Below are 27,123 nucleotides of genomic sequence, written 5' to 3' on the forward strand. Positions count from 1 at the left end.
AGGGTCTTTTTTGTATTCGAGGGGAGTGGGTGGTTTTGACCGTCACCGCTTGCGGGAATCCTTTCCCGAAAAAAATCGCGCCGTTTTAATTGTCAGCACAGAAGGACGGTTCGCCTTCGAAGGTGCAGCCGGACCGCTGGATAATTTCCCGTGCCGCCCAAATGCCACACTTGATGCACACGTCCACGGTGCGGCTCTGCAGCAGCTGGGCCAGGAAGCCGCCGACGAACGCGTCACCCGCCCCGTTCGTGTCGACCATCTGCTCCGGCGCTAGCTTCTGCACCGGGAACTCCCGCACGGTGTCGGTTCCGGCCTCGATCAGCAGCACCGGATCGCTGCCCTGCGTAATGATGACGATGCGCTTCCGCTTGCCATTCTCTTTCGGCAGGGCGGCGATCCGTTTGCCAATCTCGCGCAAATCTTCCGTGCCGTAGTTGAACTCTTTCGCTAGCGCGATCGCTTCCTACAAACGCAAAAAGAAAACGCCGTGCGGTTAGAAAGAAAAGTTGATAATCGCAACCCCAGCTGCGCCTCTACTTACCGTCTCGTTGCCAAACAGCACATCGACGTACGGGAATATCTCCTCCAGATTGTTCTTGTAAAACTGTGGCACGAACGGTGCGCTAAGATTCATCATAAACATCCGCCCGGTGGCGGCCGCCTCCTTCGCCACGCTGAGCGCACTTTCGAAGCTGACCGTGAAGAAAAAGCCGGACACGTAGAAAAACTGTGCTCCCTGCAGATACGCCCGATTGCCGTCGCTTCGCAGATGCTCGGGCGTGAAATCGTTCGCAGCGGCCAGGTTGGCGCACAGGCTGCGCTGCGTACCCGTCACCAGCACGGCACAGGTACCGGTCGGGCTGGTGGCCGACCGTTGGTATTGCACGTTCACCCCGTTCGACGTGGCACGCTCCTCCAGGATGCGGGCGTACTCGTCCTGCCCGACGCACCCAAAAAAGATGGCCGTCCGCGGTCGCTGCAGAATCCATTGCGCGACGCGCAGCGAGTTCTGCACGCTACCACCGGCAATGTACTCCGCCTGGTACTTTTCGATCAGCTCCTGGTAGCTGCGGGAGGGAACCAGAAGGCAAACAGTGAGTTGAAATAAGCATCACGAAAGCGATCCTTTAAGGTGTGACGTGTTACATCGGCATGTGCTTCTCTTCCGCCAGTATCGCGTTGTTCGGCTGCATATCGTATTTGTTCAGCAGGTCTTTCTCAACCACGGCCGAAATGTCCAGCAGCGGGTTGCCGAGTCCCACCAGCATACCATCCCTGTTGGAAAGCGGGAGAGATAGATGGAAAGAGAAATAAATTAAAAAAAGAAACACGGACACGGTCTTCGGGAAGCGCGCTGCGATCTTCTAATCTTCTGCCCACAATCAGCTGCTGCTTCCGAGCAGCGGTTGAAACGGCGAAAGGGCATGACCCGACGGCCGGCCACCACACTGCCACGAACGGCGTGTTATCAAGAAGCTGCGCTGTCGTGAAGGCGGAAGGACGGTCTTTTTTCTTTCACGGTCACCGCCACAACAACACACCACTCACCTAAGACTTTCCATGGCTCTGATTATATAAAAAGGAAGCGCTCACGATGTCGAACACAACCGCACGGCACGACAATGTAGCAAACAATGCAGGGGGTAAAGCCAAACAACAATACGCCGGTTTGTGCCGCGCTCTCGAAGCACTCGACTGCTGCTGCTGCCCTGTGTCACGCGGTATTCGAAGTGCTGCTAAACCGAAACGACCGAGCGGAAGAGCACTATTAATAAGTTGCGGCCACTCTCAATAACTGTCGGACGTGGTGTGCGCGTGTTAGAGCCGTTGCACCATCATCGTCTCTGGTCAGGTTGGAGGATGGAATTGGATTAGCGGCCGGCTGACGAGTGTTGTTGTTTTTTCTTCTTATTCTACTGTCTTCCGCTTCTTCCGCGCTAATCTAACCGCATGGGCGATGGGTGATAATCAAGTGGACCCGGTAGATGGGAGCGCAACAAAAAAGCGTTGTTTTTCTTATTCTCTTTTAAAGTTGGCAAAATATTGCCGTGTCTTTTTCTACGTGTGTGTGTGTGTGTGGCAAGTTCAGTTAAAAAATATGCGCGCTAAAACCTAACCAAAAAACAGGTTGTGGGACAAACAAACGTTGTAGCTCGTATATAATTTTTATAAAATTGTTTTATATAATTTTGAAATTAGTAAGAAAGCTATGAAAACATAAAAAGGTACAAAAGTGAGACATTTCCAACCAGAAACATTTAAATTTAATAAAAATAACAAGTGAAAGAAAATTGTTGTTCCGTTTGACAGTTCCTCTTGACAGACAAACGATCAGTTTGCTCTGACAACTGGAAAGCACAATAATTAACAATTTTGTGAAAGAAAATTCAAAAAAAAAGGGAATCATGTTGCTTTGCTTGCCGAAAACTGCTTTTTTTGTGGAAGTTAGAAAATATTTGCTTGCTTCTAAATCCATTTTCTGCACAATACCTTGCATGCTTCAAGCTCAAAACGTCATGCATTGAACGATTAACTGTCAAATATTTTCATGCAGCAGGCTACGCCAGTGGGAACCATTTTCAGTCCTCCATCTTTGTAATAAATCGATGAACAAGTCAATGTGCTTTTAACGGGTTTAAATGCTTGTTTTCATCATAGAAAATTTGAAAATGTATCATAAATTAAATGAACCATTGGTGGTGTCAATTTTCAGCAAAATATCACTAGAAACCTTCATGATTAATAAATAACACATTTTATTCATCAACAGCACGCGACTAGCAACATGGATGGACCTCACTTGTCAAACTGCGACAGCTGTCAAAAAACGCACAATGCACGTACCCGCCATCGATCGTGGAACACATCTTGCGTCTCTAACCAAAAAAAGAAGTAGCCCCTGGCTCTCGCATTCTCTGTGCGTGGAAAACGAAGCTAGCCGTAGCGAGCAAATTGTACAGCAAGTCTAATCGAAACCGGTGCTAAAAGGATGTGGAACCAGTGAGCGATTCCGGCGATCCGGAATATTCAACGGTGCGTCGCAGTACAGCGCGGAAAACACTTGCCCAAATTCCGGCCCCACCGAAGCAAACTTAGCAGCGCCTCTGTGTGCGAATGAAATACAGCAGCAGCAGTAGCAGCAGTAGGCACATCAGCATCAGCAATATCGAAAAGCGGCCAGCAGTGTATGTGTGTGTGTGCGCGTGTGTGTGAGGAAACCCCAGAAGGAAAATCCCTGTCGTGGTGGTCGCGCTGGTCGTGCAGAAGCGTAAGTATGATTCGTTGCTTCCGTTCTTCCTGATTTCATTCATCGCGCGTGGGCCCCCCCGCAAAACGAGCCGTCGTGGATGAAAAAAGTGAGAAAAGAGCAAAGGGTAGGAAGGAGAAGTGTTGTTGGCAGCGAGGAGGATAGAGGAAGCCCACTTTTTCGCATTTTGTGGCGCGACGCAAACTCCCTTTCTCGCCGTTCCCTTGCCTTCTCCCGCAGGTCCGCCCCCTTGCTTCATCGACCATTCTAGTTCTTCGTCGGTCACACACACACACACACATGGACAGACAGGCAGGCCGCGAAGAGATTTCTCCCAAAAATGTGTGTAAAAACGCGTACCCCTGTGCCGCGTAAGTGTGCGTGCGATGTTGGTGTTTCCGTGGGTGAGCAATGCGAGTATGTGTGTGTGTGTTGGTGTTGAGGATAGTTAGATCGCGAAAGGGGAAGGGAATAGGCGGTGGGTTAGTAGTTTGTGGGGTGGTGGTGCAGTGCACAAGCGGCAAAGATGGTGGTGATGCACGGCACAGTCACCGCACACACTCACACGCCATTGCGAAGAAGAAGAAATCAGTGCAACGACGGTGTGGCGGAACCCTTTTAGCCCTAAGCACGCACACAGACAGGGAACATTTGCTTGAAAAAAGTTAGCAGGCCGTGCGTTTGAACACGCGCGCGAGTGCCTGCGCCTGCGTTTCCGTCGATGCGCGTGTGTAAGTAAGCGACTGTGCGCCCATCGTGGCTGTGCGTGTGTAGCGAGAGGGTAGAAGGTTGTATTTTTATGAATGCGGTTTGCGGTGTGTGGAGCGGTTGTTTGATGTGTTGCTTTTTGTGTAGAGGGGGTGGTGTGCTAGTACGGTGTTGGAGCAAAGAGGCAAAGGTTAGCGCGACGAACCAGGAAGGGGGTTGGGTTTAGTATCGCCAGCAGGGTAGGAAGGGTAAAGCAGCGATCGATTATTGTGTGTGTGTGTCGTTTGCGATAGAAAAGTGTAAAATTGGAAGAGAAAATTGTGATTATTGGAGCACTCATGTTCCGAAAACATTGTTTTAAAGAGCATCCTTTTGAATGGCTTTATATTAGCCCCAAAAGCTTGGCCCATCAGCTCGGGAGGGTTGGAATGAGTTAGATGTACACAACGAAGTTTCTTCCCTATCCCCACGGTAGTTGATTCAATGTGTGTGCGTGTGTGTGTGTGTGTTTTCGTTTGCATCGCTTTACACGTTTTCACACGCACACACTCGTGTTTGTGCTGCGAGCAGCAAACGTTTCGAGCGCCCTCTGCCGTATTCTGCACCGAACTACGCGTACAGTGCGCGCAGGGGCAGTTGTGTGCGTGTGGTGTTCGCTTTGCTTACAGCCTACGATGGGAGGCAAAATAAAGCAAAGCAGCAAGGAAAAAAGTGTGTGGAGTTGTGTGTGGATTTCACCTTTCTACAGCATCTTTGTTAAAAAGCAACATAGCCGCTGGGGAGGACGGGAGGAGGGCCTCTAATTTCAACATTGAATTGAGTTTTTCATGTAAAGAGGAGTGCTGAATGTATATATCTATGCAATGTGCCTGCTCCGAGCTGGTTTTTTGTTTGTTTCCTTTTCGTGAACTAATGCGAAACATATATGTGTATACATTTTAGCTTCACTTTCCTTGTCTTTCGGCTGTCTTCGAACTAGCGACCGGTTTGTGTGATATTTTAGATAGGAACTGATTCGAGTAAAGCATTGAAGTTTGTTGAAATACGGCAAAACACCCTCTCCCCATACGATACGGTAGGCCACGGCGGCGCGCGACTACACGTTGATCGATACCACCACCCTCTAGCCATACACTGTGACAAGCAAAAGCCGTTCAATCAATCAACCAATTTGGATCGATTTGCAGCAACGAACTACTACTACACAGCGGGAAAGCGTGGCGCGGAATTGAAGACATAAAATCCGTTAAAGCAAAGCAACAAACGCACGAATCGGACTGCCAAAACGGTTATAGGGAGATCTGCAAAGCCCGGGTGTAAGAAGAAGAAGAAGAAGAAGGAAGGGAAGGTAGGTTGAATCCGTGGCTGCTTCCCTGTAGCCAAGGGTGGAAGATGGCGACGAGAGAGGCGCGAGCAGAGCACACGCTTTTTTGTTTTGTTTTTCTTGTTTTAGCAATGTATTTTTGCTGAATGCTCTGCGCCGACGAGCTGTGCCTACGACGACGAATTAACGAGTTTGCCATTTTACCGTCAGGCTTCGCTTGTCGCTGGGAGAGCGCATCGGGAGCAGCAGACGACACAGCATCAAAATTGCAACCGCCACGACGCGAACCGATGGCGGTGTGCTGCTGCCTGTACGCGGTGTTTTCAGCGTACATCAAAACAGCGCGCTCGAGAGCGAGAGACGAAACAGAATGCAAACGCTCGTGGTAGTAGCAGTGTGATATCGGCGAGAGCCACCGGAGAGAGCAAACATGGGAGAAACCACTAGCAAATAGACCCAGTACCCAGTACACGAAACCGAAAATGCAGCAGGCAGGCGGCAGCGGAGGCAGCACAGCATCGCCGAAAGACCAAATGCGATCTTGTGCTGTGTGACGATCCCATCTACCGCCATTGCCGTCGTCTTCTTGCCACACACTAACCTAATCGTTGAATTAGTGCGCACGTTGGTTGGGACTGTGCTGCTGCTGAATGGAGACCATCCGGTGTGTATGATGCGCTCCCCGATGGTGGGAAGGGAAGCTGCGGTACTGATAGGGCATCCGCTGTGGACGAACGCACGCACGAAGTCGCAACGGGCGAACAATCATGATTATTCCAATTCGTTTGCGAGGTCGCTGTTAAAATGGTTAGCTGTCCACCAAACATCACAGTCCGCGCCTTCTGCATCACATCCTTCTCCTCCTCTCAGTGTGACGGTGGTGGGTGTTGCGGATGTGTGTTTTAGGGCAGGGATGCGGATGCGGCAGGGGCTATTTGAGATTGTGCTCGGAACAACACTGCGGAGCAGCAGCATCCGTGTAGTTCTATTATTACGCAACGTGTGTGTGCGCGCGGGTAAAGAGTCGCCCCTAACGCGCTGCTCGTAAATATTGTTTTTAATTCGACACGGACCGCCGTTGCCGTACATGGTTTGGCCGCTAAAGCAGCGGTTTAATGCTGCTCGCCCCCGTGAAGGTAGTCGGGAAACGGGGGGAAAGCCCTGGAATGCTAGATACTGGGTAGTAGAAAGGAGGGTAGAAATATCAACACACACACACATACTCTCTTGGAGGAGGCTAGAGTGAAGGGAAACCGCCAGCACAACAGTACAAATGCTTTTTCACTCCATCGATATGTGCGCTTGCCCGTTTCGGAAGAGTGTTTGGAAAGAGAAGCAGAAGAGGTTGACATTTGGCGTTTGAGCGCTTGTATACAATGATGGATTTAATACTGATAGTTTGCATATTGTTGTGTTTTTGTACGCTTGAGTAAGATAAAATGTTTGTATAACATGATTAATGGAGAATAGTCATTAGGAATTGAGAATTTTAAATTGCAAACAGTAAATGTCTCTAACAAGAAGATCAATACCAACAAATAACAAAAATGTTTTGCTGGATCACAACAGAAGAGTAATCCTAAATGAAGTAAATTAGGCAATCAGAACACTTTAGTGTGAAATAAGACCACGAAGGTAATGCCGGGAACGATAAAAAATGTGATGAACTAAATCTAACGTATTGCTACAATTTGTGAAACATCAAACAATTAAATACCAGCACACATCAGGCCGATTGGTGCGCGAAAATGGTGGTGCACAGCAGCATGTTTTGGGGCGATCAATTTTACGGGTGCGTGCGTCGTTTAATGTGCCGCGGTTGATCATGGTTATCGTAGTGTTTGTGTGTGCGCGGTACTGTGATGGAATCCGACTGCTAATGTGTGCGCCAGATGTGTGTTTCACGATTTTGGCAAATCCATCTATCCGCGAAAAGGAGGACCATTTCACCCGACTCTCATGTAAAGCATAATAGTGCAACGTGTAGAAAAACAAACTGCTGGAAATGGCTAATTAGTGAACTAAATGCTGGACTTGTGCGCGAATCGGTGTGAAAACTGTGAAAATAATCGATGCCTGGCAAACTGACGTGACGTGTGTACCATTTTGTGTATTTCGTGATTGCCTTTTCGTTAACGCGAGACTCTGGGAGGCATACGGGGCACAACTATACCAGCGTTTTGTGTCTGCTGCAGTGTAGCAGTGTAGCAGTGGGGGAGTCCGGGATGTGTGAAAGTGTGTGCGTGCGATTTGTAATGTGTTGCAATGTAGAGAAAGGAACAAGATAAAGAAGACAACAGGAAGTGTTGGAAAGAGAAAAGTTTGTTTAGCCATAAGCTGGGCATCCCTTACGTGATATGGCGCAAACGAAACGGCATCTATTCAACAAGAAGCGACAACAGTGCCCAAACAATAGATTCAATAGTGATAGCGAGCCGAAAAACGTGGTTTTCGGTAGCAAACACCAGCGCGTGAAAATAATAGAAGCGGCCATGTTTGTTTTGTGTCAATCGACTACACGCACACATACACACTGAATGTGGCAGCGTGTATACGGATATGAAGATAGTGTGTGTGCGTGTAATGACAAAGAAAAAAAGATGGAGTTTGTGAGCGAGTGTGCGTGCGTGCAGGGTGGCTGGGAACTTGTGGGGATGTGTCAGAATTTGATGACAGAGAGATGCAGTCGAATAGAAACTCGAATTGATTGAGAAGAGAAGGAGCGTGGAGCGAAAGGGAGGCAAAATGAGGGCTGAAAATTATGTGTGGAATGCGGTGTGTGCATGCGAACGGGGCGTGTGTGTGGTAGTGAGGTGCAAAGATGCGAATGGTGGAAGGAGGAAACCTTCGCCATGACAGTTGCCCTATGATGAAATTGTTGGGTGCAGTGAGCAGATGCGATTATGAATGAAAATGTTGAGTATAGAAATATTAATCGCTCAAGGTCGTGGTGCAGTTTCATCACTTTGTTGAACTCAAGCGTGACAATGGCGGTGTGTGTGCTGCTTAATTTTGTTTTGTTGTTTGCGAAGCAGTGCAGCGTAGTGACGACGTCAAACGTCAGGCTGCCATTATTTGACACACACGGGGATGGTAAAAAAACACACACACACACTCGCGCATACACACGGTTGTTGGGAGCGCAAGAATGATGGCGGCGGGAGAATCCGGAATTGATCGCGAGATTGCGCACTACCGCGTTCGAGAAGCGAATCGCCGATTTTGAACGCGGATCGAAAAAGGCTGTCGAATGATGAGGGCTGGTGATGCTGGGTAGACGGGTAGGAATAGGAGAAGAGCGAGGCGAGAGATGTCGATTCGTTTTTTTCCCATTCTGCTTGCGGTACACGATGCTGCGATACCGCTGGATTGCGAGTGTGTGGGTGTTGCGTTTACTGCCGTAAGGTGGTGTGTGAGAGAGAGCGAGAGAGCGAGAGCAACACACACCGTTCGTTTACGCTGGTCGAGTTGAAGGTTTCGATGCGATGGCGATTTGTGGCCCGTATAGCTGGTTGTGTCGCCGTTGCCTTTTCGTGTGTGTGTTGGCAAGGGGTGTTGTGCATTTTTATATATATGACGCAGTAGCGATTGCTTAGGGGGTGATCAAAATGTAATTGATTTTTTGTTGCCTGCGCCGCTTGTGTGTGAGCATGATGAACCCGTTCAAAAACACCAACTGCGCCTGGTGGTTGTGTTTGAACGTGTTCATTAGCTGGCAAATGTTAGTTGTACAATAATTGAAGGGTTTGGGAGTATGAACGAAGGATTGGCAATCCTTACCCATTTCATGATTGCACAAACGGTTTATTTGCAATTGCTTCAAGCATGCATTTTACATGGCCATCTATGCTGACAAAGAAATTCAAAAAATGGGCCTCAAATGAGTATCGTTATCAACTGGCAAGCTTGAGAGAACAAGTGCGCATGTTTGCATTTATAATCGATGCTTGTTTTGCTTGTTTAGGCTACCTCCATAGTATGAAATTAACGGTCCACGCTCTTAGAGGCTCGTATTTGTATTGAAGCATTATTGATGTAGGACATAAGAGGTTTTTATATTCTAATTTGAGGCTGATTTGTTGTCGGATAATTCGATCATATCTGTTTGAATATTTCTCCACTCAATCATCGGACGGTTGCATACATTTGTTCTGTTACGACGTGTTTAATACAAATCTGAACCCCATCTAATGTCCCATTCCTCTCTCTGTTTCATTCCAGGATTCTGAGCACCAGTGCTATGAACCGTTCTGACATGGCCTTCTCGCTGCCAGTACCATCGGACGATAACGAAGGTCATCTCGATTATTATCGCATTGGCGGTGATCCACCTGCCGCAGGAACAGTAGACACCTCGGCATTACCAGTGGTTTTATTAGAGCAACAGAGAAAGGATCAGCATAGTTCCCACTCATCGTGCACGTCTGTTGTATTGAACGGTTCATCAAACGTGGTGGATACCTTGACCGTTGTTCTACCACCAGCAGCGTGGTCCTTTTCGTCCACCCCTACCGTCTACCAACGATCGACGGTGTGCTAAAGAGAGAATTCGTCGCGCCCCCCCTGTCTATGAACATTAGTAGTCGCCACTGCAACGCAGCATAAACTACTCCAAAACTGGGCACCAAGGAGGCAAGCTAACAGCGACGACGAAGAAGAAAGAACAGTGAAAACGAAAAGCGAATTTGTTTTTGTTTAAAAAGTGGCACTAGAAGGAGGAAAGCGCGAAAACCTCGATTAACCGCGAACAGAGTGTTTGTGTGTGTTTATGTGTGCTCGTTTGTGTGTGCGGTGTGATTAAGTTTGTATCTTGGGTTGGATTCGCCACCCGCAGCAAAGGGCGAGCAAAACTCCCAAAGAAGGCGCATCGCTCGTTGCGTTGTAGTAAATGACCGCAGGAAGCGAAAGATCATCACGTACAGTAGTAGTAGCAGCAGCAGCAATACAGCTCAATCATGTCTGCGTCGCGCGACAGTATCATGACAGCACCGTCTGGCCCGTCTGTGAACAGTAACAAATTCAATATTTTAGGATCCGGCAACAACACTAGCAGTAGTGGTGGCAGCAGCGCCCAAGGTGGTGGAGGAGTAGCAGCAGCAGAAGGCAATGGTGGTGGAAACTATAGTACTGCGGTGGCACAACACACGGGGGCTGCAGGAAACGTGCTAATACTAGATGGTGCCGCCAACAACCGGCTACGACACCCGAACCACTATCCGCTGCTCGACTGCAATGACACGGTAGTGGCGGCAGCGAGCGGTCTGCAACAGCTGTCCAATGTGGCGGCACTCAAGCTGAGGGGCGAATGTGCCGGAGGCCCCACGACAGTACAGTATTCCAACATGATCTGCACGAGTTACGGTGCAACGATGGCATCCACAACGACGACGACGACGCTCAGCGGCAATAGTAGCGGTAGCAGTAATTTTAGCAATAGTATCGGCGCCGCCACCAGTACCAGTAACAGCAACAGTCTCAACAGCAATATCCACACCAGTAGTAATAGTAGCAGCAGCAGTAGTAACAGCAGTAGCAGCAGCAACAACAGTGTCAACCTATTGCCCGGCCAGAGCCCAACGTTGGCAACGGGCGGAGGAGGAGGCGATGGGGCAGCAAATCGCATGCAGGTGGTAAACAATGTGACGCTGGTCCCTAAGGGACAGCAGCCGCAACAGCAACAGATGCAATTGCAGATGCCGCCAACTACGGCCACCTTCAACTACATCGATTCGAGCGGGAAAAACTTTAACGTATTCACCTCCACCGGGGGCAAGTTTAGCACCAGCAAGCTGATCAGTGTGCCGATTGCAAAGATGAAAAATCTCAACAACCATCCGCACCACCAGCTCGTCGGTGCACAGCAACAGCAGCAGCAACAGCAGCCGCAGCATCTGCTGTCGTCTAGCTCCTCGTCCGTGTCGATTACGCAGCAACATTTGCCGACCATGTCGATTGCCGGCGGAATCCTTACCAGTAGCAGCGGTGGCAACAGCATTGGCTCAACGTCGGCCACAACGACGATGGTGCAGAAGGTCACGGTGCCTCGAAACATTCAGCTCGTTACAAGGATGCCACCCAACAGCACCCACAGCGGTGTATCCAGCTCGGCAGCTTTAAGCAACGGTGGTCGTCTCTTGCAGCAGCAACAGCAGCAGCAGCAGCAGATTCAGTACAACAACGCCGTTGGTCAGATTCAAGATACTGGTGGTGGATCACTATCCACGACACCGGTCGAGCTGAAGAACGTAGTGACCACGCACGTGAAACCGGTTCCGGTCACAAGCAAGAGCAAAGTAAGCCAAAATGCATCACTGAAATTGTTACAGCAGCAGCAACAGCAACAGCAGCCACAGTCCCAGCAACAGCAAAGGCTCTCAAATGTAACGCTGAAACCGCTGGCCGTCATGAAGCAGCAGCAGCAGCAGCAGACACCGACCGCGGTTAATGTGAGCTTGAAAACGGTGCGAAGTAACTCAGCATCACAAAAGGGCGCACTAGGCAGCATCAACCATGGCACTGCACCGAGCAACGTTTCATCTTCGATGTTCTACATGAAGAGCGGTGGCGGCAGTGGCTCGTTGGACCTGCAGCAAACGGTCGGCACAAGCAAAGCGCCCATTATAATGACCTCGGGGGCGGTCTTTCATTCGGGTCTGCTCCCGGGCCAAGCACAGGTGATGATCCCTGTGTCGTCGTACGCGCAGACCAACAACAGCAGCAGCAGCAGTAGTAATACGATCAGCAGCAATAGCATCAGTGCCGGCACACCTACATCGTTGGGCAGTATCAAGCTGACGGCCCCGATACACCACATCCTCGGTGGTTCGAAACAGTCGAGCACCACCACTACCGTGAACGTGATGAAAACGGGCAAAAATCAAATACTACAAATTCATCCCCAGCCAGCTCAGTCGCGAACGGCTTCACCTCAGCTGCAGCAGGGTACGTTCATTGGTGGCAATGTTGGCGGAACTGCAGTGCAGCAGCAGCAGCAGCAAGTGGTTGTACAGCAACAACAGCAACAACATACGTCTGGTGGAGGAGGCGGTACGATGATGATCAACGTACCAGCGTCCTCGCTCACAAGTAAAGCGCCGAGCGTAGGCCGGTTTACACCCTCCTCGATTGGCAGTACCGCTAACTACATCGTGAGCTCAGCTTCCTCCATGGCAGTTTTCGCCAGTACCGCAACACTGACGACAACTTCATCAACAATCTCAGCAGCGACTGGCGGCGGCGGACATAAAGGGTTAAGCAATCTCTACACGGCTGCCGCCACGGTTGGAGCATACGATCAGCAGACGCTTGCCGAAACGGTCACAAAGTATTCGGGGGGAAAGGGTGGCGCAAGCAGCAACAACTTCACGAACGCATCAACCGGTGGTAGCACGGCGTCGGCGAAGTCGTCGGCCAAAAGCATTGGAGGCGGACGAGGACGTCACAACAGTGGCAGCCAGTTTCAGCTGCACGCTCCACTAGCCTCGTCGCCGCCGGTCGTGTCTCAGCACTACGTGTCAATGGAACATTCGATGGTACCACCAGCGGGAGTCGAACAGCAGCATCCAACCTCGCAGCAAGTGCTGGTAAACCACACGGCCTCGCCGCCGTACCGGTATGTCTACACCACTTCCTCGTCCGGAACGACGTCCAGCAGGACGCCGGTGTCGCAGCAATCGGGACCAAGTCCTGCGGGCGATGCGGACGTGAACTATCTGAACGGTCAGTCCGACGAGACGGCGACGGCGAGAATACTGCAGAGTTTGTCGCAGAAATCGCACGACACCTCCACGGGCAGCAATGCGAAACTGTACGCCCGGCATCATTCGTACGAGCCGTCGTCCTCCTCGTCATCATCGTCGGTGGCAGGAACGCCGAGCAGGCATCGTTACGATTCATCCGGATCGACGGACGGTCGCCGAATGAGGTAGGTTTGACGGAACTGTTATTTCAATTACTCATGTCTCTTCCCATTCTTACATTTTACTAAATCCCCTTCTGCCATGCTCATTTACAGTGGCTCCGTGGATGGTACGACGACGCTTTATGCGGATAATATTCCGCTAAAAGAGAGTAGCCCGGCCAGTGCGCTCGCTACCGCCCACTACTCGGCGCGAGACGACGACGAAGGCAACAGCATTGAGGTGCGCCCTGGTCCGGTCGATCCGTCGGCCGGTCTGTACTACATCCTGCAAGCGATCATGCAGGACCACACCTACTGCGAACCGATCACGACGACTGCCGCCGCCGACCATCATATCACGGTTCCTTCGGGAGCGAACGCGTCAATTCAGCAAACAATTCAACCGAACCCTGCAGTGTCACATTCTGTCCCCGGTGGTACCATTTCCACCGGCGTGGACGTAAACAGCCTGGCGATGATCACGTCTTCCTCGTTGCCGTCCGGGCTGCACCCAACGATGACGACGACGGTGATGGCTGCCCCGGCGGCAGTGCCCGTCAGCATGGGCGTCAGCGGATCGCCCATAGTAGTGCCGATAGCACAGATGAATCTGGCCAAGCTGACGTCGGCTGCCGTTGCGAGCGAGCTGCTCGGAAGCTCGAAAGGAGCGGGCGGCGGCATGTTCGAATATCTGTACCAGGCGAAGGGAGGCTTGACGACAGCCCGGCCGGGCGCTCACGACGACAATGACGATGCACAGTCGGTCATCAGTACCGGGTCGCGGGCGGGCCAGGACAACGATCTGGGCGAGGAAACGGATACGGCACCGGAGGGCGAAGGCGAGGACGATTCTGTCACGCGCTGCATCTGCGATTTGACGCATGACGATGGGTACATGATTTGCTGCGATAAGTGCTCGTAAGTATTGATCGGAATGGAATGGATGTGTGTGTGTGCACTTGATCTTAAATAATTCGTTTGTCAATTTTCTTCCCTTCTTTCTCTAAACAGTGCCTGGCAACATGTCGATTGTATGGGTATCGATCGCATGAACATACCGGACGAGTACAACTGCGAGCTGTGCCAGCCGCGTCCCGTCGACAAGGCGCGAGCCCGCCAGCTGCAGCTGCAAAAGCGCAAGGAGCAGAGTCTGTTCTTTGCAAACAACAATGTGACGGTTCCGGGAGCAGCCGCGTCCGCATCCACAACGACGGACATCGGCGGTGTGTCGAGCACAAATCAGCATTTGCCACCAACGCCACCACTGAGTGGGAAAGGAGGCAACCATCATCATCATCATCATCAGCAGCAGCAGCAATACGCCTCCCATCAGCAGCATCAGTACCAGTACGGCGATGTTATGTCCCATCATCAACTGCAGGGCCATATGCCACCGAGCAATGGGGCGATCGGAGCGACGAATCACACGGCGCCGGCAACGCCCGCGAAAAGTGCGAAAAAGTCCAGATCCGGCGGAAGCTCGCGCAAGAAGTCCGACAGCGTTTCATCTTCTTCGTCGATCGGGGGTGGAGCTCTGTTTGGAGCTCCGAACAGTGGTGCCATGGCAGGTGCAATGAACAGCAACACCCTTCCGATCAGCTCGTCAGCAACGACACCGACGATGGTTGTGAGTGGCAGTGAGGGTGTACCGTTCGGTGCTGGTGGTCTGATTCCTGGCCCGGGAGGAGCAATGATGGATGCGATGGTTACAACGATGGCGACCACGCTGCCGCTGGGCTCGTCGTCGATCGCTGGCGGTATGGCCGTGTCCACGATGGCACCGTCCGGCACCACCCTGTACTGTGATAGTAGCAATAGTAGTGGCGGAGCGGCCAAGAAGCTAAGCAAAAAGGCAGAGGCCGCCCTGAACAGCCGCTTGAACGGTGGCAAGCGCGTAGTGGCCGGCAAGGAGCTACGCTCCGTTACGGCCGGTGCACCGACGGCGGCCGCCTCGCGACCCTCCAAGAAGAAGACGAAGAGCGCGGAGCAGAGCACGGAAAAGCTGATGAACATGATACGCACGTGGATCGACAGCTACGAGCGCGCGACGACGAACCACTACTCGCCCGAGCTGCGGGCTAGGCTGCAAGCGTTCGCGAAGCTGCAGGCACAGAACCCGCTGCTAACCGACAGCCGGCTGCTGACGGTGCCGAGCGGGGCGAATCTCACCCCGCGCTGCACGACCGTACCGCACGCGGGGGGTAAAATCCTGATCGGCACGAGCGACATCGAACCGCGGGCACCGATCATAGAGGTGAGGGGCAAGTACATGCTTACCAACCAGCACAAGCAGCTGCAGTCGCTGTTTAACATGGCGGCGAACGGCAAGCTCAGCCAGAACAAGAATGCCGGCCCGTTCCTCTTCCTCTACCAGCTGCCGGCGGCCGGGTGCGGTGGAATGGAGCTCTGCGTCGACACGCGCACGTACGGCAACGACGCCCGCTTCGTGCGGCGATCCTGCCGGCCGAACGCGGAGCTGCTGCACAGCGTGGAGAAGGGAGTGGTGCATCTGTACATTGTAGCGACCACGAACATCAAGTCCAACACGGAGATTACCATACGGCACGACGAGCAGCTGATTCATCGGATGGGCGGCGTGGTCATCCTCACGCACACCACCGTCACGAACGTGTGCGCCTGCGGCTTGATAAAGGACTGTGCGTACTCGGCCCAGCTAAGCGAATCGACCGGTGTATCGATGGCGCCTGCTTCCGGCACGGCGGCTCCTGTGGGGGCTGCTGCTGGAGTGGCGCCAGGTGGCAAGAGCAGCGGCAAGAGCGGAACCAAGCGCTCCCTCGCGGACGGTGGGCTGGACGGGAAGGGAAAATCGAAAAAGGCTCGCAACAACAGCTTCAGCCGTTCGGCTGACGGGCGCAATCGGTCGATTTCTTCCAGCGGCGGCGAAAGCGACGCCATGTTTGGCACACCGCAGGGTGCCGGCCAGTCCGGGTGTCTGATGTCACCGCCGGCCTCCTCGCCCATGCTGCAACCGATGCTACAGCAGCAGCACATCATGACGCCGCAAGAACTTCAGCAGCAGCAGCCGCCACACTCGCAACCGATGATGCTCGGTCCACCGATCCAACCCCCGATAATGGCGGGAATGGGTGGCCCCCCGTATCTGTATTGCCCGCCGCCAGTAGCTTCTCCGCATCATCCGTCTATGGGCGGGCCGCCGGGCACAATGCCTCCCTCCTCGCCGTATCATCCTTACGACGTCAATCTTCCGCTAAGGTCACCGCCGCCACCACACGTAGCGCAAGCGCAATCTCCCCAGCACCAGCAGACCCCTCCTCCTCCTCCACTACCCGGTGCGTCCAGTTCGCCCGTCATGCCATTGAATGCCGGTGTGCCACAGCCGCTTACTCTTCCTCTCCATCATCAGTCGCCAGTTAAGAAGCAACTGCCGCATCAGCAGCAGCAACAGCAGCTACAGCAACACTTTCAAGAGCATCAACCCGAAGCGGCCGCAGCGCTGTTAGCGATGGCGTCCGGCGGTGGCTGTATTGGATCCCGCCCCGGAACGGCCGCACTAGATGCGGCCCTGCTCGAGCACGGTACGCGCATGGAGCTGATCCAGCAACAGCAGCAGCTGCACCGGCTGGAGATACTGGAGGATGTTATGAAGATACAGATCAAACCTTCCCCGCCTGCCTCACCGTTAAAACCCACAACGAGCCACAGAAGCTCACCCGTTTCGCTGTTGCTTTCGCCGACCAAGCCAGTAATGCAGCAGCAGCAGCAACAGCAGCAGCAGCAGCAGCAATCGCCAACGGTGGTACAGACGAAGGAAATCATTGGAACAGTTCTGTTCCCGCCTCAGCAGCCCTGTCCGCAGATAAAGCAGGAACCGGAAGTCGTTACCGTCGACGTCAATGAAGTCGACTCGGTGAAGCGAGAGCCGGGCGAGATGAAAGATGTGCAGATCCATCCCAGTGGCGTGGTTGTTGCACCGTTCGCACCGGTTTGCGTCGTGAAGGAGGAGTACAGCAGCAAGCACGAGGTAAAGCTTGAACCCGCGGCACCATCGCAAATGAGCACCGTGGGCGAGGAGCACGCCATGCCAGGCACGACGGTGGTAACGACGGTGGAAAGTGGGAATGTAACCATCAAAACGGAACCGTCTCCGCTAATGCTACCCGGCGAAAGGAAGCAGGAGCAACCAAATTCCACCCTGCCGGTCACCGTCACCGAACAGCAGCAGCAACCGATGGCGACGGGCACCGCCGGATCTTTGACCTCATCCCCAGTGAAACGCTCCAGTTCGCCAAACAATCATCACCACCCTCATCAGCACCATGGTGCGGTAAACCATCATTCGGCCAGCAAAAACAAAAAGAGCAGCAGTGGTGGTGGCGATCAGCCACATTCCCGGTCGGAGAAAAAACAGGCGACGGAAAAGCCGAGCCGAAAGCTAACGCGCGAAGAGCGCAAAATGGAAGCGATCGTGAAGGCGTTCGCGAAGATGGAACAGTCCCAGCAGCGCAAGCAGGAGCTGAAGGAGCAGCGGAAGGACGGTGTGACGGTTCCGGGCAGCAAACGGCGCAGCATCTCCACCTCGAACGCCGCCATGGGTGGCAATCTTTCGGACGATGGTACGGCCGACAGCAGCGGTGCGGCAGGAGGCGTCTGCTCGTCGTCCAGCGGTGGTCAGCTGTCGGCCAACACGTCCTGCGACGGTACGAATGTGGATCACTCGTTCGGCAGCTCGCCGAACGCTCGCTCCTTCTCCAGTGGTGGCAGTTGCAGCGGAAGTAGTAGCAGCGGTGGCGGCAAGCGAAAAATCCGGTCGTCGTCGAAGACGCGCTCGTCGAAGAAAAAGAAGAGCAAAGCGGTCAGTCAGCATTTCGCATCGTCCACTCAGCAGCGGCGCAAGAAGCTGGCCGCAGCAGCAGCTCGCTCGAGATCGAAATCGAAAAGCAATAATCGGATGCAGCAGCAGCAGCAGCAACAACACGACCAGCAGGATCAGTACCAGTCGCAATCAGCAGCGGGAGGTACGGAGGGCGAATCGTACGCTGGCGGTCATTACGACAAAGCAGCCGAGCTGCTGCTGACCTTCTCACAGTCGGCAACTAGCAGCAGCGGAGCGGCACAGCTGATGGGAGTGACCTCGGCAAACGTCGTCGGTGAACCGGCGGGTGGTATGGCCGGAGGGCCACCGTCGGTTGGAGCGGGAAGCTTGCCGATGCTCAGTTCCGCCTGCATGCTGATTGAGGCAGCGGTTGGACCGCTCGAGAACGCATCCGCGTTGCTGATGGGCGGACGACCGTTGAATCTGCCCAGCTCGGTGCTCGTATCGTCTTCCACGCCCTCGCCGCCTGTGATTGCCCAAACGCTCGAATCACCGCTGCCCGCGGAGCAGCAGGATTTCAAGTACCCGGCCAAGGCAAAAACGAAGAAAAGTATGAGCCGCGAGTGGTTGAGCGGACATGCGCAGGAGCAGGGCGACTCCGGTTACGCGACAACACCCACGGAGGATCGGGGAAACAGCGCGGTGGACGCAGTGTCCTCCTTGCCCCACCTTCGACAGCCCCTGCAGCTGAAGACCAACTTTGACGATCCGTCCGGCACGGGAGAGGGTGGCAACATCATGATAAAGAAGGTGGAAGAATTCATCATGCAAAACTCGCCCCAGCCGGACGACAGTACGGTAAACGCCACTTCCTCCTCCTCCTCCTGTCCGGCGACTTCCTCCTCGGTGGCTGTTTCGTCATCCACTCAGGCGAGTGCAACGAACAAATGGCCAACGAGCGTGTCGTCGTCGAGCGGGGAAGTGAGTACGGTTAGCACCACGGACAAGATGGAAAGTGCCGCCGTGAAGAAACGTTGGCTCCGGCAGGCAATATCGGAGGAAACCGACGAACATCCGAGCGGTGGGCATGGCGTTGGGCTGCATTCATCCTCCTCGTCCTCATCTTCGCCACCACCGCCGAACGGGTTCACGACTCCGCTGAAAAAGCGGCGTGTGATTCGAGAGAATCCGATTGCCGTCGTATCGAGCGCACCAGCCGTGGTTTCGTCGGACGCGGCGCAGCAAATGCCGCAACCAATGTACGTCCAATCGACTGCGCCCATTACGTCGAGCTACGCGGACAGTAGCGGGTTGGTAGCGAGCGGAGGAAATAGCGGACCTGCAAGCAGTGCAACCCGATTTTGGGATCATTCCATCTCGCCCGAGAAGCAAGCGATGGACCTTTCCTCTCATCGTGCCCCACCACCCACGAGCAGTGGCCCAGTGAAAATGCTTACGCCTCTGCACTTTGCCGATCCTGGTCCGATGCCGACTGCAGGTGTGGCAACGCCACCGATCCCAGTGCCGCCGCCACTGCCCCCGATAGTATCACCGTCTGCCACTGCGCAGGTGGTGCTAGCAGCGCCACAGCAGCAACCCTCGCCGACGATCGCCGTCCATCCGCAGCTACATCTCGGTGGCAGTGTGGGTGTGGCCTCCTCTCCACACCATCTTCACCATCACCATCCGTACCCGCTGTTACAGCAAATCCATCATCAACCGCACCATTCGATTCCGCTAGCGATGGCGGCGCAGATGCAGTACGAGGTAACGGCGAGCAGCAGCATAGTGACAGCAGACCCGCCGGCAGTTGCAACCGTGGAGACTGTTGAACAGCCGTTAGTGGAGACTGTCGAACAGGCAGCACCTGCACCAGCCATTGCAGCCGAAAGTCCGCCAGTGGTAAGAGAGCAGGAATATACGGCTCCAACACCGGCGGCTACGCCTGTGTACGCGGAACCAGCTGCGGAAGTAATCGAGGAACAGGTTGTAGAGCAGCAGGTGGTGGATGTGGTTGAGCAGGAGGTGATGGTGGAACAGGAAGTGATGGTCGAGCAGGAGGAAGAGTTGATGGAGCAGGAGGAAGTGATGGAGCAGCAGGTGGAAGAAGTGATCGAGCAACCGGAGGAAGAAGTGATTGTGCAGCAGGAAGTGGTCGAGCAGGAGGAAGTGGTCGAGCAGGAGGAGGTGATTGAGCAGGAGGAAGTGGTGGTCGAGCAAGAGGAGGAAGTGGTGGTCGAGCAGGAGGCAGTGGTGGAGCAGGAGATCGTCGAAGAGCAGGAGCCGCAGGTCGAGCAGAAAAAGGAACCAAGTGCTGCTGTGGACGAGATTGTTCAAGCTGCTGCTGAAGGACGTTCAAGGACGCCACAGTTGTGTGATTCTGAGCTGGACACGTCCGATCCAGCGATCGATAGCAAGGGCAGCACGCCTAGCAAAGGAAGCCAGAAATACATCGCCGACGATGATGATGAAATGGCCGCCCTGGTGGAAGAGATCGTCCAGGAGTCGTTCGTGTCAAAGCGCAAGGAAGCAGAAACAGCGGCAGCAGCAGCGGTGGCGAAATCTCTCGAGCTGCAGGTGGAAAAGAAAGCACCAATTCCAAGTCCCACGCTGAAATCGTCTGCAAAGGACGAAACAATGAGTGTGGGTGAGGATAAAACGATAACGTCTGCTGCCAAGGACAGCTCTGCTGCAGCTGCTGTACGTGAAAAGTCGGCAGAGAAACGATCCACCAGTAGAGAATCACTCGGAAAGGTGGAGCAGCCGAAAGCCAACAGCCAATCGGTGGAAATTAGCTACTGCGAAGCGGAGGACGTTGTTGCGGAGGAAAAGCGTGACACATCGGGCATGGAGTCGTTGTCGTCGACGTTCGATGAAATTGTGGAAACAATCGTCGAAGAGCGACTGGCGGCAATGAACGACGAGTGCGATGTCGCTGGCGAAGGAGAGCATCCCGGCGACGATACGGACGGCGGTGCCGAGGAAGAATCGGTGCTGGTGTACGTCCAGGAGGAGGAGGAAGAGACCGGCTCGAAGGTGCAGCTCGAGGACGAAAACAGCGAGGACGCACTGATGCGTGAGGTGGAGGAGGAGATGATGGAGATGATGTCGGAAACCAGCGCACTGCGCCAGGGGCTGCCCCGAACTTTGAACGAAGACGAGGAGGAGCGTGATGTACGCTTCATAGCGGAGGAAGAGGACGATGCCGTTAAGCCGGAAGTGGTGGCGGCTAGCAAGGCCGCTCCTAAGGACGAAACGGCATGCGCCGAGTGGACGGAGGCGACCCCGGTTGCCAGTTCGTCGCCGCAGAAAGTGGCAAACGGCACGAAGGAGACCTCGAAAGCAACTCCAGCGCGTGCCGCTGCACCGGAGGACAGCGAGCAGAGTGAACTGGCCGACCTGCAGAAGGTGATCGCATCCTTCCACTCCGAGAACATCATGAATCTGATCTCGCGCAACAAAAGCAAATCGAAGAAGGGTGGCAGCAGCAGCGTCTCCCCGCCGGCACGAGCGCCGAGCGCAGACGGAGCGAGCGTGAAGAAGCAGGTGAAGCTGAACTTTGACCTGTGCGTCAAGGACGATCCCGTCAATGTGACGCTGCAGCGGTCTGCCTCGGAAGGAATGGAAGCGACGGGTGAATCCATCGCCGTGATTACGGGAGCAACTTCGCTGGCCACAGGCATGGCAGCTGCTGGCGCTGCGATGCCACCGATGGTGCTGCCTCCTTCGTCCGTGTCTGTGCTGGCCGCATCGACCGGGCTGGCGTCTGCCGCACTGCTCACCACGTCGACTGCAAGCGGCGGAAGCGTCAGCAGCAATCTGCACACCATCAAAACGATCCCAACCGTCGTGAACAGCACCACCGTTGGTGGCAATGTCGTCGTCCCATCGGTCACCACGTTCGGCAGTGAACCGATCCGCTCGTACTCTACGCTACGGCCGGATCCGCCCATGCCACCGGGACCCTTGGTAGCCGGTGGACATCTCAGCACGCTCGGTGGGTACCATCTCGGGCGTCTCGGGCCGTCCACCGGAGCGCCTCCGAGTGTGGGCAGCGCGGGCAGCGCTGCCGGCGGTATCTATCAGTACCGCTCGGAGGTATCGAATCTGCTGGAACGAACGGCCATGCTGGCTCCGCTTCACCGACCGACAAGTTTCTCGACCCTTGGATCGCTCACCTCGCCGCTGGTTGGCGGTGGCGGTGTAAAATCGTCCCTCCTGCTCGGCTCGGGCACGGAATCGTTGTCCACTCTCGGCAGCACGACAGCGCCGCCATCGATGGTAGGAGCCGCCGGCGTAACACCGGGAACAGGAACCACCCCTACCGGAGGATCACCCGCCGTTGGAGCGTATCCGAAGATCTTCACCAAAACGGCCAGCTCGGATCCGCGGCTCAACCCGGCACTGGTGGCAGCAACGACCGCAGCCGACGCATCGTCCCCCGCCGGGGCAAGTGCCGCCAGTGCACCGATCACCCCGAAACGCAAGCTCTCCATTACCGAGTATCGCAAGCGCAAGCAGCAAACTTCGACCGAAGGTAGCGCAACGTCCACGACGCCGGGAACGGCCACTTCGACCACTTCCACAGGCATTGGCTCTACTAGCAGTAGCTCGATACTATCCTCGCTGGCCCCAGTGCCCTCAGCCGCCGCTCTAATAGCGGCGTCGAAAGCGAGCAGGAGAGAGCAGCTGCTGCTAGCGGTCGATCGTGCCGCCGCGTCGTCTGTGAGCAGCACCATCAGCAGCAACGATGTGAGCAGCTCGATCAGCCGGGAGCTTAGCATGGAGCTGGATCTCGATCTGCCGGAGGAGGCGAAATCGGGCGACAGCTCCAACTCTTCGTCCTCTTCGTCGAGCGTCGGTGGTGGTGGTGGTGGTCGTGTTCGGGCGCCAGTTCCCGGCATAAGCAACGGCACAGTGGGCAAGCTGAGCGGAAAGGACGCTGGCAGTGGCGGTATTTCAACGGCCGTGGATCATGCATCGTCGACGAACCATCATCATCACAATCACTACGAAGCACTTTCGTCCACCGACGAAATAAGTAAGTAAGAAAATAGATATAGAGAAAGAAAGGGTGGAACAGCACATAGAGTATTTAGTTGAAATATGCAATTTAATGTTAAATGAAATAAAGAAACATAATCAATGTTATGCTGCTGTCCACGGAGAACTATTTTGATGGGTAGATTAGACTTTTTGTGAGCTCAAGTAGATGATGAATGAATCGAAAGCACGTTTAAAGTGGCAGATTTCGGTACTGGAGGGATTTATCTTCCAGTGAAATTAGTAAAGAACATTGAATCCTTGTTTAGTTAGTTTAATTGGTAAGCTTATTCGTTTGTTTTGTGAGCGTTTTACAAAAGACAGTTCAAAATTCTAACCAAAACTGTGTTGTTTCCCTTTCAGCGACCACATTCAGTGCTACACCAACGTTGGCCGAGCTGCGCAGCGAGGGCGGCATGTCGGCGGAGCGGCTGAAGTCGCTCAAATACTTCCCATAAAGTTCGTGTGATCTGTCCAAGCGCGAGTCGGACTAAAAAAGAAGGAGTGATGCAGCAGGAGAAAGAGCCGAAACACGCACACGCAGTGCTCTCGCAAATGACATGCGGGACATGTCGATAGGAACAGGGCGGCAAAGAGACCAAGACCACCCCATCCCACACCCAACGCTTCGCATAGTAAGGTAGTACCACCCACGGCACGACCACATCAATGCGTAATTAGAATTAATAGCGCTAAGAACTCGCATCGGTGTAAGAGGGGATGCGGAAAGAATTCTTACCTCGCACGGTAGGAACACTCAGGAATAGCAAACAAGCAATAAGGAGGAGGGAAAAGGAGTATAGAGGGTGCTTTTTGGGGTTTTTCTCCGACGGTTTCGGGGCACTACGAAATCATCGTGAGATGGTTTTTGTGACCTTTTCCGCGCTCCACTAAAAAAGCACACATTGATGGTGCATTGAATGTGAGCGACCCGATCCGTCAGTTTTTGTTCAGTTCTTCTTTTTTTGGGAATGATTGCAATGATGATGCACACACATTGTGCTGTGCGCTCGAATGTTCGCGCTAGAGTAATGCAAAAAAAAATGGTGTAATGTTTTGGAATGATTTTAGATTTCAAAGTGTTTGGTTTTAACTGTGAAGGATGTATCCAATACAACTTCCGATTGTTCCGATTGTTGATCATCTTTCCGTATGATTATACGCATCCACACACAAACTTCTCCCTCCTCTCGAAGCAGGCCAAGAAAACAAGCAACAAGCGGAAATCAAAATAAGCTCGAACCGTAGTAACAGCTGCAGCAGCCCCGAGCTCCTTCGAATATCAAAAGCAGAAAGGGAAAGGCAAGAGTGAAATTATTCGATAAATTAATAATCAAACAAGCGCGATGGGAGAGAGGACAGAAAGGGAGGGGGTGTAGTACAGAGAGGACAGAACACAAAGACCCCTCTCCCCAGATACGCACAGCGCAAAGCCCGCAATTTGCATCGAAGTAGAGATGTGGTTTGTGTGTCACACCTAGTACAAAGTACAAAGCCGAAGGTAGTAGAAGAAAGCGACACAGGGAAATATCGAGGCAGGTGAAAATTAACATAATACATACATATATATACACACACCCACACATACATACATATATATTTATAATTTTCAAAGTAAGCGGTAAATACACAAACGTGTGTACAAGTGTAATAAGGCAGATGTAACATAGCTTAAGCAAAAAGATAGGCCAATAAGGACAGGAATGAAGGAGTTTTAAACAAGATCTTTTTTGTAGTATCTATTATTGGTTATGACCTACATTATTAGTTACACACTCACACACACGGTACCGCACGCACACACACGCACACTCTCTCTCTCTGCGTCTTGTTTTGGGGAGAGTTTCGCAACCTTAGCCACCACTAATCCCTAACCCAGTAGGCTACTAATCACCTCTCCCGTGTGATGATAATTGCTCTCCTTAGTGAAGGTATATTCGTGTGTGTGTGTGTGTGCGTGTGCATGTGCGTGATATGATGAGGCAGGCGAAAAAGGAGATAAACATAGGTTTATAAGTTTGCTTCATTTCAATTGTAACACGAATTAATAGCGCATCGGTAAGCCTTTTAAGTGGACTAAATTCATATGATCCGTCTCAATGTTTCTTCTTTCGTCGTCCGATTTTGGTATTGTCTGCTGTCTGCCCGCCCCTCTTTTCGATTCCATTTCTATTTCCTTCGATCACTTATCTTTCCTACTTATTTTAACACTTTGTGACGAGCATGATGTTAGTCTCTCATCATGAGTCAACAGTTTGTTGTCACAAAGTGCGTCATGTATCGAAAGATAGAACTTATCATTTCAATACGTTTCATTTCCTTCATCGTTTACTTTATTTGCCACACAACAACCGTAGTTGGTCTGCCTAAGCCACTTTGTGGGTTCCGTGAATAGTTCCGTGGGCTCTCGATAACATGATAGTCAGAAGATCTCGATATGTACGAGACTGGAACCCTGACTAGCATGCTATTATTGAATCGTACGGACTGTAGTAAAACTTCAAACAACTAATATACAGCAAAAAAAAAAACGTCTCTGCTCTGGCAGTGGAATCGGAACGACAGTGGGGCAGAACAACAACAACAACAGAAGAAACACGAGCCAGAGAGACAGAGAATTACTTTGCCGTTTTTTTTTAAATATACATGTTAGTAGTGGTATAGTTTTTTATCCTATTTTATGGTTGCTAGAGGCGGGCTCTGTTGGTTTTTTTTATACGATTTAATTGCCAATTTAACAATATCTGTTGATTTCCTAAAATTATTCGCATGTGTTTTTCTGTGTCATAAACCTTTGCATAAATTGTACAGCTCTTTGCTTTTAGCGTGTAATATATAATATATTCCAACCTCTCCAATGCGGGGCGGGAAGAGAGAGTACTCTAATGTAAGACCATTTCACCTGGGTCATTTGTTTTTATAAGGTCACGCAAATCATACAACACACGACGACAGCCACCACCACCCAGAAGGTACCCAGGTGTCAACTATGCATGCGTGTGTACGTTTTGTGAATTATATTTTTGATAATAGTGTATTATAAAAGCGTAAATTTATTGTATCGTGTACACACCACATTCATTATTGACCCCGAAAGACGCCCTTTGCGCGCGTATGTTGTGTGTGTAATGTGAGCATGTGAGTTGAAACGAAGCGATTTGTGTACATACAATATGTGCGAAGGAGGCCATGCGTGCATGTGCATGGGTTCTTCCTTACCTAACCCCCTTTCCGGTAAAACTTGTTAAAAACATTCTTACTACTTAAGTTATAACGTTTAAAAACACCACAAAAATACACGAAACTAACCGAAAAACGGCCCATAGAAAAAGGTACCCAATGATGCGGCGGATCATCCCAGTTGAATAAAAAAACGTCTCACTGCATCCTGGGTTTTTGTGGTGGGGTTGTAAGATGGGGGAAAACACGGGGCATTCAGCTTAAGAGTAACTTATTAAACACAGCGAAAACACTTACGTTTGCTGCTGAGTGTAACGTATGTATGTAGACGAGCAGGAAAGAAGAAAGGCGTAACTTTATAAACTAACTAATGTAAAAAGGGGAAAAGGGGAAACAAACAGCTCTATACACAAAACAAATAAGAAGTAAACACAAAGCAAAAACAAAACAATTGTGACACCATTTCTATTATTCTCGAACATAAAAACAACAAAGCATTCGAAAGAAAAAAACAGTGTAGAAAGAGATAAAGAGAGGACAAAAGAATGGGTAAAAGGGGGGTGGTGTATAGGGTGAAAAGAGGGGGTGTGTTTGTGTGCATTTGTGTGGTGGTGGGAGGATACAAATGAATAAAAAAAACACAAAAATCACACACAATAGTAGAAGATAAGGAAATTTCATTATGACAATTTGCAATTTGGTGGAAAGTGCAGTGATTGATTCAAACGAAGAACAAGAAGAAGGGAAGGAAAACAAAACATTAAGGCATGAAAATGAAAAAATTATAACTTGAGACACAAGCAAAAGAGCAAAAATAATGATGAAAATTATAATGAAAAAATGAAAACGCGTGGTTGTGGTTCGTCGATTTACTCTACTACTCACCCGAAATCATCCGAAAGCAATCGTTTGAGCGCGCGTGTTTG

At 52.1% G+C, this 27,123-nt stretch overlaps 2 protein-coding genes across 6 annotated transcripts; one reads left to right on the forward strand and one right to left on the reverse strand.

Annotated features, from left to right (window-relative positions):
• Positions 1–57: 57 nt before the first annotated feature.
• Positions 58–2,073, reverse strand: LOC120900393 (adenosine kinase 2). The gene is made up of 4 exons (XM_040307315.1): positions 1,549–2,073; positions 1,147–1,275; positions 542–1,067; positions 58–463 (listed from the first exon to the last, which is right to left on the reverse strand). Exons 1-4 carry the CDS (start codon positions 1,560–1,562, stop codon positions 86–88), a joined length of 1,047 nt encoding a protein of 348 aa, XP_040163249.1. The 5' UTR covers positions 1,563–2,073; the 3' UTR covers positions 58–85.
• Positions 2,074–2,854: 781 nt separating this feature from the next.
• On the forward strand, positions 2,855–26,645 carry LOC120904411 (serine-rich adhesin for platelets). Of its 5 annotated transcripts, none has more exons than XM_040314367.1 (7): positions 2,855–3,268; positions 5,143–5,303; positions 5,409–5,943; positions 9,501–13,203; positions 13,294–14,097; positions 14,191–23,015; positions 23,381–26,645. In XM_040314367.1, the coding sequence occupies exons 4-7, from the start codon at positions 10,235–10,237 to the stop codon at positions 23,473–23,475; spliced, it is 12,693 nt and encodes a 4,230-aa protein (XP_040170301.1). In that variant the 5' UTR covers positions 2,855–3,268; positions 5,143–5,303; positions 5,409–5,943; positions 9,501–10,234; the 3' UTR covers positions 23,476–26,645. The 5 variants fall into 5 exon arrangements, with proteins under 5 accessions (XP_040170301.1, XP_040170302.1, XP_040170303.1 ...); XM_040314368.1 differs by having other exon boundaries at positions 5,490–5,943; XM_040314369.1 differs by lacking the exon at positions 5,409–5,943.
• The last annotated feature ends 478 nt before the right edge of the window (positions 26,646–27,123 follow it).

Source organism: Anopheles arabiensis, chromosome 3 (genome assembly GCF_016920715.1).
Source record: "Anopheles arabiensis isolate DONGOLA chromosome 3, AaraD3, whole genome shotgun sequence".
NCBI lineage: Eukaryota > Metazoa > Arthropoda > Insecta > Diptera > Culicidae > Anopheles > Anopheles arabiensis.